This window comes from Mya arenaria, chromosome 9, assembly GCF_026914265.1.
Source record: "Mya arenaria isolate MELC-2E11 chromosome 9, ASM2691426v1".
In the NCBI taxonomy this organism is placed as follows: Eukaryota; Metazoa; Mollusca; class Bivalvia; order Myida; family Myidae; genus Mya; species Mya arenaria.
Genome location: NC_069130.1, coordinates 68,898,727 through 68,910,904, shown reverse-complemented (window position 1 = coordinate 68,910,904; position 12,178 = coordinate 68,898,727). Strand labels below are relative to the sequence as shown.

The 12,178-nt window shown below is 35.6% G+C and overlaps 2 protein-coding genes across 2 annotated transcripts; one reads left to right on the top strand and one right to left on the bottom strand.

The window, feature by feature from the left end:
- Positions 1–1,190: 1,190 nt before the first annotated feature.
- Positions 1,191–2,799, bottom strand: LOC128245454 (uncharacterized). The gene is made up of 3 exons (XM_052963618.1): positions 2,773–2,799; positions 2,180–2,366; positions 1,191–2,061 (listed from the first exon to the last, which is right to left on the bottom strand). The coding sequence occupies exons 2-3, from the start codon at positions 2,361–2,363 to the stop codon at positions 1,349–1,351; spliced, it is 897 nt and encodes a 298-aa protein (XP_052819578.1). The 5' UTR covers positions 2,364–2,366; positions 2,773–2,799; the 3' UTR covers positions 1,191–1,348.
- A 6,363-nt stretch (positions 2,800–9,162) lies between these two features.
- LOC128246307 (uncharacterized) lies at positions 9,163–11,748 on the top strand. Its single transcript, XM_052964499.1, has 5 exons — positions 9,163–9,574; positions 9,912–10,056; positions 10,705–10,890; positions 11,467–11,586; positions 11,742–11,748. The coding sequence occupies exons 1-5, from the start codon at positions 9,163–9,165 to the stop codon at positions 11,746–11,748; spliced, it is 870 nt and encodes a 289-aa protein (XP_052820459.1).
- The last annotated feature ends 430 nt before the right edge of the window (positions 11,749–12,178 follow it).

The window sequence follows — 12,178 nt, the reverse complement described above, 5'->3', positions numbered from 1 at the left end:
TAAGTTGGACTTTAACCTCACGAAAGGAGCGTCGTTCATACGTGCCTATAACAACTTACTACTTTCAAACGGAAAGTGGGGACACGATGAGGGTAATCAATTAAGCAGAGGGCATTTTGAAGGCGGTTCTGCATTGTTCGTATTCCAGATTGAACCCGACTTCTCCCACCACGGGGAGTATTTGTCCCTTGTGAAAACGGGGAACGTACGATTAGATGTTGTCTTCAAGACTCCGTTAAGTGGTGAGTTTTATTTATTATACTTATACAATGTATTGTCTTTACATTAAATGCGCATATATTGGTATTTTAAAGACTCGTTTATGACGTATAATTATATTATTTTATTAAGTTAATGTTATTTATTAACTGCTTATACTGAATCGATGAGCTGCATTGCATACAGCGAAGGTCCTGGGTATTTTGAAATCAACAGAGAGCGAGATATTATCATCCCATACTGGATACGCCGCAGCTCAAGTGTATGATACAGTGCGATTCTGTTCTAAATGGGAGGATCATTGGTGTTTATGCCGCCGACAGATTTCCTAGAGACATTCCTCAATCACCGTTTGGATTTATAGCTAACACTGACATCCACTCTAAATAAGGACGACATTGGTGCGCTTTTTTCATTGGCAAAAGTGGACAGTTGGATTTTTTTGATAGTTAGGGTAAATCACCGGATCAGAATAGCGAATATTTCCGACGTTAGTTAACCAGTCGTAATGTTGATTTACGGATAAATCGTAATCAGATTCAAAGTGATAGCTCGACCAAATGCGGTCTCTATTGTATTTTGTTTCTTCGTAAAAGACTTCAAGGCTATTCTTTTCACGAATTTCTAAATGTATTTGATTCTATCAATTTGGATTCGAATGATCACTTTGTTGTGGTTAGTATGACTAAAGCCTATGATCAGTGTACCAGTAATGAACTATACTGTAATCAGATGTGTGTTTCCGCTATTCAATTTTTTTTTAAGCAGATGATATTGTATATGAACTTCATAACAATATGTTAACATATTATTTAATAATAAATTGAAAACAACATTGACTCGTTGTATTTAAGCATGGGGGAATGTAAACAGAAAATACGTTATTTAAATACAATTTATTACGGTATATACATCTATTACAATTTAATTCATACGCATTCATTAACATAATAGACCAAAGTTTATCTGTAAAACCTTAACTTTTTTTATTTAATGCGTTCATGATTGATTTTTTTTTAAAAAGTACGAAATACCTTATTAAACTTAACATCTATTTATTCAACCATTGCGTTTAGTTATTTAAAGACTGTTTACGGATAATTGTATCACTTTAATAAATGTGTAGACATTACTTTTTAAGTAAGGGTGTAATTTTCATGTCGTTAATCGTGAATGCACGTTCAGACAATACATTAAAATTATCGTTGAACTCGTGTTCGAATTCCTCAGCAATATTACATATTTGTTCCCATTCATTCTCCGCACTAGCACTATCGTGATTGTTCGATGTATCGTGCTTAATTTTGTAATGTCCATAGGCGTAACTGTCTACCGCGTTTAAGAGATACCGTTTATCATCGAAAGCGGAGAGTCCCTGTTTCTGAATCGTCTCACCAAACAGTTTATGTTTATGGCTCCTAAGAGCAGTCATGGAAGAGATCATTGCCGTTTCATTGAAAAAAGTATTCTTATAAAATTCGTGTTTTAAGTTCCTTTTTACTGTCACTTTGGAAATACCCTTCGCTCTTTTAAATTCATCTCCATCACATGTGAAACTATACATCTTAGATCGAAGTCCGACAAATTCCGCAATAGGTTTCCCATTCGTCTCGTCCTCCATTTTTCCTAAGGCTTTTCTATTACGATCACTATGGAGGAAATGCTCCTCGGGATAGTCCGAAGTGCCGAAATACTCCGCCGACGTCTTCATGTCATGATATAGGTCTTCCGTTTGGCATGAGAATAAAAGGCTGTCTATGTCGGTTAAACATAATTTCACGTTCCCATACCTTCGTTTGATATAATTATACCAAAAGTAGTACATCAGGCATTTGCTCAGGTCTGAAAAAAGAAAAAGTTCAATATATATAAAAATAATCGTCTTCATAAAAGCCTATCGACTTTTAAGTTAAAATTTGAAAAATGTTATGTAAACTAAATATTCAGAGGGAACACGTACCAAGTATGCAAAAACCTGAGTAAATCGGTTTAAATAGGGCAACCTTTGCCTTATGTAGCTCTACCGCGACTAGATTCTCGCTGAAGATGATGGTGTGCTTATAGGTAGCTTTGGCAGTGACCTTTTGTAGTCTCTTTTCTGTATAAACCAGTTCAATGTCCTTGTGAAGTCTGACGTTCTCCATGGTCTGCAATATATTTTCCAATTTAAAAAACAGGAAACACACACACATACACGTACGCACGCACGCACGCACGCATGCATGCACGCACGCACGCATGCACATACGAGCAATAACAACAAAAAAACAAAAACAATGTCATGTGTGTAAACTGAAATAAGTCTAGATGGTAGGGAATAATGCTTTACAAAATTAATACGATCGACTCACTTTGCCAAATACAGAGACGTTCATTAGCTTGTAGAAATTTTTCTGAAAAGTTGAATTGGCCCTTTTTCGCATTTCCGTGTTAAGATCGATATACGTTTTCATCCACGGCTCTTGTCTGAATTTTAGTGTACTTCTTTCAATTGCATGCCCAAACTGAGATAAAGCTGTAAGTTTCTATAATGTAAGACATAATGGTCTTTACCCTCCAGAGAGGTCAGCAGTTTCTCCACCTTGCCTCGATTAGGAACGGGCTCATTTTCAGAGCGTCCATTTAATTTTCTCAGTAGTTGTCAGGCGTACGGTGATAGTTGTTCGTCGGAAATGGTTTTCTTCTCGGGAGCTAGGGGAAGGCAATTATGCTCATCATGGAGGTCTTGGGGATACAATAAAGACACTTTTAGGATGTAACCGCTGTCTGCATTTTCTGGGATCGACATAACATCGAAAGTTTCAATCTCTATCTCTTTCATAAATGCAAAGTCACCTATCGGTAGGGGTTGAACCATAGCCCATCCGTAAAGATTATTTGCGTCTAGATATTGTAGAAATTTTCTCGGTTGTGATTGATCATAATCTTCCACGTACGGATTGTTTGCTTTTTGATAACGATGAGAGATCTGTGACACGCCTCTACGAATACCAGATTCAACCATCAGTATTTTATCAATGTCTGTCAGCAACTCCAATTGGACACCCGTCATTTTCATGCAAGCAGACCAAGAGAGACCCGGTGAAGTGTAAAAATGACACGGGTCTAATTCATACTGCTGAAGACAAAAGCTGTGAACTTTAATTTTATGCCTACGTAAAATGTCCAGCCGCGTATATGATTTCCCGCAGACATCGCATACAAATCGAGATATATGACTTTTCATATGGCATTGTAGTATGTTCTTGGTCGTGTATTCATTAGAACAATTGTCGCATTTCCATGATGAACCATTTCCTTTTTTATCCCCATTATTTAATTCCTCTTCATCATCGCTTTTATGGCTTGATTTATCACGTTTCCTCTTCATTATACTCCCAACACTCTAATCCCTGCATTAATACGTATTAACAAACGCTACATCCAAAAATTAGCTTTAAAACTTTATAATATCCACATTTCATAAGCGTTAACACCGTTTCACTTCTTAACTCATACTGACGGTTAAGTATACCGCTTTTGCATAGTTTGCGCATGCGCGATTGATAAGGCACGCCTTAAGGTGATTCAGGTATTTTTATACATCAGCACATTTTTGCGGTTAAACTCCGAGAGCGGGTTATTCCTTTGTGTGATGATGAAAAAATGTTTAATGATATCAATTTGCGTAAGCTGTTTTATCACGTACATCTTTAATCTTTATCAACTCGGGTGATTGTTTGTTCTTTGAATATTTAAGAGTATAATTGTATCGGATATGTTATGCTATTTTACGCTCATCATAAAACATATCAGATAACATTCACGTAATTAAACCTATTAATGTTTATTTATTATGCTCATATATTAAAATGGTTCATAATTATAATGGTTAAGCAATGATAAATGACAGTATGTTTAAACGTATTTAAGAGAAAAACTTATGATAAACTGACCTGTTAAATAGTGTAATTAATTCATTGTAACATGGCGCCTTTCTTTGTCCGTTGATTTCCTTTGGTCTCGGAGTCCTTTTTCCGTTTACTTCTTGACGATATCGGTTTAACTCTTTCAAAATGCATTTTTGATAATGGTTTATCTATGTACAGACGCGGTTTGTCTGTATTGTCATCACTATTTTTAATATCGACAATACTGTTATTTTTATTACCACTATTGCTAACAGTTTTGAGGTATTTCTCATCTGAAATACTTTGTCCCTGAATGGTATGATCGGATGTTGTCGGGGTTTTGTCTATCTTTTCTACTTGCTCGCCACCCACTTGCACACTATGCTCTTTTTGCTCGGAAATGTCCTTACTTTTCAGTAAATGTTCATATTTGATTTTCGGCACGAGTACCAGTTCGCGTGCCATATTTAAAGTTCCTTTTTGGTGGTTTCGATAAATGGTAAAATGTATTTTAAATATTTCACGAGCGATTCTTTCCTTTTTTTCAGCGAAATGCCTTTGCTGATAAAGTGACGAATGACACTTTTCCTTTTAGACTTTTAGATACCCGTTTTTTATCGTTTCTGTCAATACACGATTACCTACCATCACTTTGTACACAATCTGCACAATAGCATTAAGCTGTTGTTTTTCGATATTTTGTATAAAAATCTTCTTAAGCTTATCAGACGCACTGAGAATCAAACGTAAAAAATCCGATTGTGTCTTAATTAAATGGTTCATGCTGCTTTATCAGGAAGGCACACTTTCATCAACTGATCGGGTAATACGTCGGTTCTAAGCTTATAATTAGGATCAGAATGAGGGGATAAATCAACCTGAAGATAGTTGTATTTTCCCTAAGTAGCCTTTTTATACGCGTCCATAAAAAACTTCACTTGACCCGGGAAAATCTGTCGACCTAACGTTTGTATTTGTTGTTCATCCCGGTTGTTTTGAAACAAAAAGAAGTAATGCGTATTCAAACTAATGGTGCGGAATTCCCGACCGGGACAAAACGCATTTTGACAAATGAGAATGCAGAATTTTTTTAAATGGTGAACGTATTTGCAATAAATGTCCACCACAACTTTGCTTTTAGCGCTTTCGGTCATCATATCATCAATGACTAACACTTTTTCCGCCGGTTCATTCATATGGCAGGTTTCTAAGTCAGCCTTTGTAGGCAGCCCTTCGACAAAGTTCACGGTGGGAATGGTTGATTTAATTTCCGCGTACAGCGGCTGATCAACGCTATAGCAAAAGTAGATAGCTTTTATCGGTTTAGTAAACGCCCCATTTGCCTGCTTTAGTAGTTAAAACACGAAACTACTCTTTCCAACATTGCTAGGTCCTAAAACAATTAAACACCCATTGTCATTTACAAAGGTAACATTTATTATACGAAGCTCATACGGAGAGTATATAGTTTTTGTTATTTTATTTATTTATGAATTTATTTAACAAAAATACTCTAACCAGTTGTTTAACAAACAATACATAAACATGTTTTAATTGTTTTATTTACTAACCAATAACTTGCGCCGTAGAATCCGTTTCAAATTGAATGACACTGTCTATATTGTGATATATATCAATATGATACCTATGTACGGATAATCTTTGAATTTATACCCCTGCATTGAGGGGGGGGGGGGTAATGCTTGACTTTATACCGTAACAACAGGCAAATAAAACTGACAACGCTTAAAGTATACCTCTAAGTATTTTGGAAACGGGTAAAAACAATTCAATGAACGTTTAAAGCAGTTTATTCATACCAACACCAACTAAATATTACAACAATACAAATTTATATAAAGAACATAATATCAAACATAGAAAAAGAATCAGCATACAGTTCATAAATGAATATACATATTTATCGTAAACAACACAATGTGATGTTTAAAGCTAACTAAATCTATTTTCCAACAACGTCAACTGAGTAACCATATTTTTCATTTTTGTTTTCCACTCTAACGTTTTCATGTGTGAATCACGCCAATGTCGACAGTAAATTTTCAGTTTATACATATCAACTTCTTCACGAGGTATATCGAGGACAGACACCGCATCGTTCCATTTAATCAGAATGTTAAATACATCCACTTCTGCGAGAACCTCCTCAAAGTATAAGTCCAGCTGTTGTTTTTTAGTCATGTATATGCAGGTATGGTCCGTTTGTGATAAACTATCACTTTGACAACCGAGACCCATTTTTTGAAAAACAATATCCATTTTTTAAGAATATCTTTCGCGTAAAAAAGTCAACATAACATTGCAATAATAGCACGCGCTTCGAATCCATATTATGAGTTTTCCACATTGATCATAACATTCTACCAGTCCTTGTTCTGCAAGTACGAAGTCGGATTACATTTACTACATTTCCAAAAAGACATTCGATTCAGATGATCATCATTACATAGAAAGAGACCCAATTGGTTTTGCGGAACATCAGACCAAATGTCCGGACTTTGGGATTACAATGGAAAGTCTTGTACGGTGGCGGTTGTCTGTTCATAAGATGAGACTCGGTTTTGATCGCAAACATTCATGTTTTCTTGATCATTTTGTGGACTGCAGTGTTTTAACGTTTCCCCCGTAAGGACAAAGGTGTCTTCATCAACGACTGCCTTTGTATGATTTTTAGATTTCTTTTTTAAACGCTTCTTTAACGGTTTAGAAACCATCGCACGTAAGGTTTTATGCGTCTTAGATTTAAAATGTTTCTTTATTCAGTAGAATTCGAGTAATATCGAGCTATGCGTGATTAATTTGCGTCATGATAAAACGCCAAAGCTCCTTTTCATTGGCTGTAAGCAACGATGTCGTTAAGTACATACACCTGTGTGCCCTTAAAATACCTGCGGTTTATACGGCGTCAGAGTGTCTGTTTAAGCCCTTTCAAAAAACAGGAAACAGTTATTATACTTGTCATTGGATTACTACAAATATGTGATAAATGAGTTTGACTATCTCTTAAAGTACCTACGCTTCGTTTCATCCATTATAAATCTCGTTGTTTAGTACGAACACCTGCGTGTCATTAAAACTTTTGCGGTTTTTACAGCGCCGGGATGTCTAAACATACCCTTTCAAGACAGGAAACGAGATCATTATACTTGTCATTGGATTACCACAAATATGTGATTAATGAGGATGACTACCTCTTAAAGTACCGACGCTTCGTTTCATCCATTATACATCGCAATGTTGTTTAGTACGAACACCTGCGTGTCATTAAAAATTTTGTGGTTTTATCAGCGTCGAGATGTCTGAACGTACTCCTTTCAAGACAGGAAACTAGGTCATTATATTATGAATACGTAATTAATAAGCTTTGGTATCTTTATAGTGACAACGCTTCGTTTTATCTATTATAAACCGCGATGTTGTTTGCATTGTTAAGGGTAGACGCTTTCCCACAACCATTGACAATAATAAATGAGGTTGGTTTTAGTCAACGTTGCATTTTTGCGGTATTTTCAATCGCGTGTAAGTTTTAATTTTTGAAGTTCAAATGTTCAGGGTAAATTTCCATATTGTACTCTTCTTAGTTTAATCACCTTTTTGATAAATCTAGATACATTTAATGTGTTATCTTTTACATACCACTCTGAAATGTACATGTGTTATCTATAACATATCAACATTCATCAAGATAGTTTATTTCATTTATTACATTATAGACATGTGTATAACATATGTAATCATGATAATAGGATGAGTTCCATACACGATTTGTGTACCCCCATTTTCTTTATATTTTTGGCATAGGATATTGCTCATCCGACAATCCTCAAAGTTGCTTTTGCAGTTTCGTATTATCGCTTGTCAACCTAAAAACATGAGTTTTCAGTATTTGCGTTTCACTAAACAAACTCAACACTTAACTTTGTTTATTAATCACTTGCGATTGCAAGTCTACGACATCCGACTTGAGTTTATTACATTGATCACGCAATGTCTGCCGTGAAGTTTTCTCCCCTCCAGCTCTTGCGCTAACATCTGTCGTGAAGATTTCACGTCTGCTATCTTTTGAGTTAAAACAGCGATCTTATTCTGAAAATAAATTTTATGGCATCAGGACTAATAAAAACACGGTGCTGCTCTAAATATGACGATTTTAATTAATCTCTTAATATATTTGATAAAAAGTATGTATAAAAATTAACTTAACACGTAAAAACAATAAAAAACATGAACAACAACCAACCTGCAATTCACACACCATCCAGCAGTTTGACATTTGCTGATCATCATAAATGCGTCTAGACAAGTCTAGAAAATCGTTCATAAACCTATCAGCGATTTTCAAAGGGGTGGGAGAATAAAAGAGCGTGTTATAACAGGTTATAAAAATGTTCAGTTTATATACCAGACGATGCGAGCATGGAAATTTCCAAAGTGAAGTTGGGAGCTCTCAATCTGAAGTAAACTACTTCCTTGAGGTGTTAGGAGATCCTGAGGCTTGTATCGTCGACATGTTTGAGCTATTTGGTTTAGCTTTTCTAGTTTTCGCTTTCGACTTTCTAAGGTGCGAAAAGTTAAATGACGAGCTTAACAGTTTTCTAAGCCGTTCAAATCCAAGGACACAATTTGCAACGCTAAACAGATTGCAACCGATGTCGTGGTCGATGGGAGATTATGTTACGACTTTTTCTAGACTACTTCATCAACATCTCCATGCAAAGGCAGCGACAGCGAAAGAAAGAAAGGTATTGACAGCTTCCAAAACGGATTTAAACAAAAAAATAACGTTCGAAGTGATTTATAAAACAATTGGACATTTCGAGCAATAATGCATATCATGTTCTTTTGTATGACTATATATGTTGATATATATCCCATGTTGGTTTGTTTTTTCTAAATAAAATGTAATTATAAACATAAACTTTTGTTTATCTAAACGGATAGTCGTGACCCGGAAATGACTCACTTGGGGTTTTTCCAATAATTTGGTCACGTGATGGGGGTACAAATACAACCGCCATTTGCATTTATCAAAATGAGTACTGTTCTGTTTCGTAGCCGTTCTGTTGCCGACTTACAGCGTTATTTGAGAGAAAGGGGTGTCACATTTAGTGATTCTAGGAAACCTGCGTTAGTAGAATTCTGTAGTTTGGCAGAAGAGCTGAGGATTGAGGTTGATCCCGACGGATTATTAGAAGATCGGCCTGAAGTCGTCTGTCAGAAGCTGATGCTGAGTGACATGTGCCTTGTGTCTCCACAACGGCTGTCTGGGACTAGCGATCTGTCTATCGTGCCAGTTCTGTCTATTTTTGACATTTACAATTACTTAATTACTTCCAATAAATATGATCACGCCTCCCTAAGGGCATATCACCAGCTTGAGGGATATTCTATGTTCCGAGATAGCTATACACGAGGTATTGAGACGGTGCCATATCCCAATACTGGTAAGACTCTGTCAGTATGTAGTTGTTTTAAAAACTATAATTTGATGATGATGATGATGATGATGATGATGATGATGATGATGATGATGATGATGATAAAAATCTTGTCATAATGCATGTACATTTACCACCATTTTGAAACAAATAATGTTTTAAATAGCATACAAATTTCATGTGTGCATATAAATTTATATCATGAAGGTTAACAGGAAAGTTTATTTTTCAATCGTTTTATCAGACGCTTAATTAATTGTTATGCTATCATTGCAAGTAAAAACAATTCAGCAGCATATTGAATCATTGATGCATAAAATGTGTGTTTTATTCTTTGTTGCAGCCTTTGTTGCTGTGAAAGCCAATGTGAAACCCCGGACAAATGATAAAGATCCAGTATCCAAGAGAGGCTACTACAGCTGTTGGATCATGATGAAGAACAGTGACGAGGGATCCATTCAATCTGCTTATTGCAGTTGCAAAGGAGGGTAATGGTCTCATTTACTCTTCCTTAACTACACTTCATGTTTAATACTTGTCACAGATCTATGCAGCATAGTATGTGGCCTGTCCTGGGAATCGGACCAGGGACCTGTTCTTGGAAGTTGTATGCTCTACCAACTGAGCTAATCAGCCCTGGATAACTGATATATTCAATTAATAGAACTGAGACATAGATTCCCTCTAACTTGCTGGACCATATATCCACTGGCTATATTTGTTAAACTGCAGTGCAGTCTCAATGACATGCAGGGTACTGGCCACGGTCCCTTGTTGGACACAATTTCTCACATACTCAGAAAAGTTTGAAGCCCGTCTAGAGATCGAACCCAGGACATCCTGTGCACAAAAAATTATCTACCAACTTAGATAACCGGCCCTGGATAACTTGTATTCTCTGATCTGTATAACAGTTCAGTACTATGAACTTGAGTTTACAAAAAACATCCATATATATAATCTAATATTTAATTTGTTATTTTAGATAATATTTTATCATAGCTTACTTATTGATACTCTTATATAAACCCACTCCAAATTATAAGATATAATTTGATGCCACATATTTATCTATAAGTTTGTTTAGGCATGGATGTTTTGTGGCTGCTCATCTTAAAACCATTGCTTTTTGATAGCATTGATGGATGCTGTCGACATGTTGTGGCAACCCTCTTCGAAGTCCTTGACTTTGTACAAGACTTCAAGAAGACCAGCTGTACTTCAGGGCCATATATGTGGGTTCGGCGTGCTTCTCAGGCCGATCAACTAGGCAAACCTATTCCTGCCTCACAACTTGAGACTTCAATTATGGTGGAGCCCAGGTATATTTCATTTGTCTTTAGTTAATTTACTTTAAGATAAGTTCTATATTTAGCACCCACCATATGAAATTGAGTCAGAGGTAAAAGGTGAACTAAATGTTTTCTAAAAATAACCAGGCTGTGTCTGTATTATTGATGAGCACAGGCTAAGTACCTATTTTGAGTTAATATAAGAATTGGAAAAAATAATTTCTCCTGCATTGCATGTTTTTTGATAAACATGTGTACACACAAATTATTTTTTCCAATACTTATATTAACTCAAAATTATCTGCATGATACATGTACCAAAAAATGCAAAAAAAACCCTATTAACTGGAAACTGGTGTACTGTGATTTTTGTAACATGTTTTTATGAAATATTAAAGGCTATAAAATATTAGATTAACATCCCTCACCCCTGTCTGAAACCCAATCAATAAGTTATATATTTATTTATATATGTATAAATAGATGTATTTTTAAAGATGGAAATAAACTGCCAACAAGCCCCATCATAAGACAATAACCTTAACATTTTAAACTCTGGCCTTTTCTTACTTGCCTAAAGTTAAGGTTTTTGTTCCCTGTTTGCAGCACACAGACAGCAATGCCACTGTATTCCCCATTGTCTGATGAGTATCCAGTGCCTGATCCTAACGATTTCCTTGAAAAAGTAAAATCTCTTCAACCAACAGCCTGCGGATTACGTGCCATGTATGACTGCTCATATAAAAAGAATTGTACTTCATCACCTCTGAGCGTCAAAACACCAATGGAAAGAGCTGACCAATTTATGAAGGAACATATATGTGAAAATTTATCTTGTAACTGTTCTAATATATTTATGTATTATTATCTTACTTATTCAGAGAATGAATGTGAGCGAATTGAACAATTAACAAGAGGTCAATCAAAAAATAATAACTGGCATCGGATGAGAAAAGGACTATTAACTGCATCCAATTTTCTTAAAATAACACATTCAACTGATTTAAATCGAACAGCAATTGCGTTACAAAAAAATTCAGTGTTTGCAGAACACTCTATTTCAGACTCCATATTATTTGGACAGCGATTTGAAAATAAAGCCCGTGACATTTTTATAAAGACACATAGGTTTAAACATAAATATTGTTCTGTAAAAGTGCCTGGGCTAGTTTTTTCTAATGAAGACCCAGTTTTAGCTTGTTCACCAGATGGAATAGTTGATTGCAAAATATGTGGGAAATTTTTGATTGAAATAAAGTGTATGTATAAATATAAGTGTTTTCACCCTAAAAATGCCTTGAAACTTTCAAATGTCTGT

Excerpts from the sequence above, each read along its gene's own strand:
- LOC128246307 (XM_052964499.1), top strand. The coding sequence starts at position 9,163 with ATGAGTACTGTTCTGTTTCGTAGCCGTTCTGTTGCCGACTTACAGCGT. Across the intron at positions 9,575-9,911 it reads GGTGCCATATCCCAATACTG|CCTTTGTTGCTGTGAAAGCC; the intron begins GTAAGACTCTGT and ends TCTTTGTTGCAG. Across the intron at positions 10,057-10,704 it reads TATTGCAGTTGCAAAGGAGG|CATTGATGGATGCTGTCGAC; the intron begins GTAATGGTCTCA and ends GCTTTTTGATAG.
- LOC128245454 (XM_052963618.1), bottom strand. The coding sequence starts at position 2,363 with ATGGAGAACGTCAGACTTCACAAGGACATTGAACTGGTTTATACAGAA. Across the intron at positions 2,062-2,179 it reads CTCAGGTTTTTGCATACTTG|ACCTGAGCAAATGCCTGATG; the intron begins GTACGTGTTCCC and ends TTCTTTTTTCAG.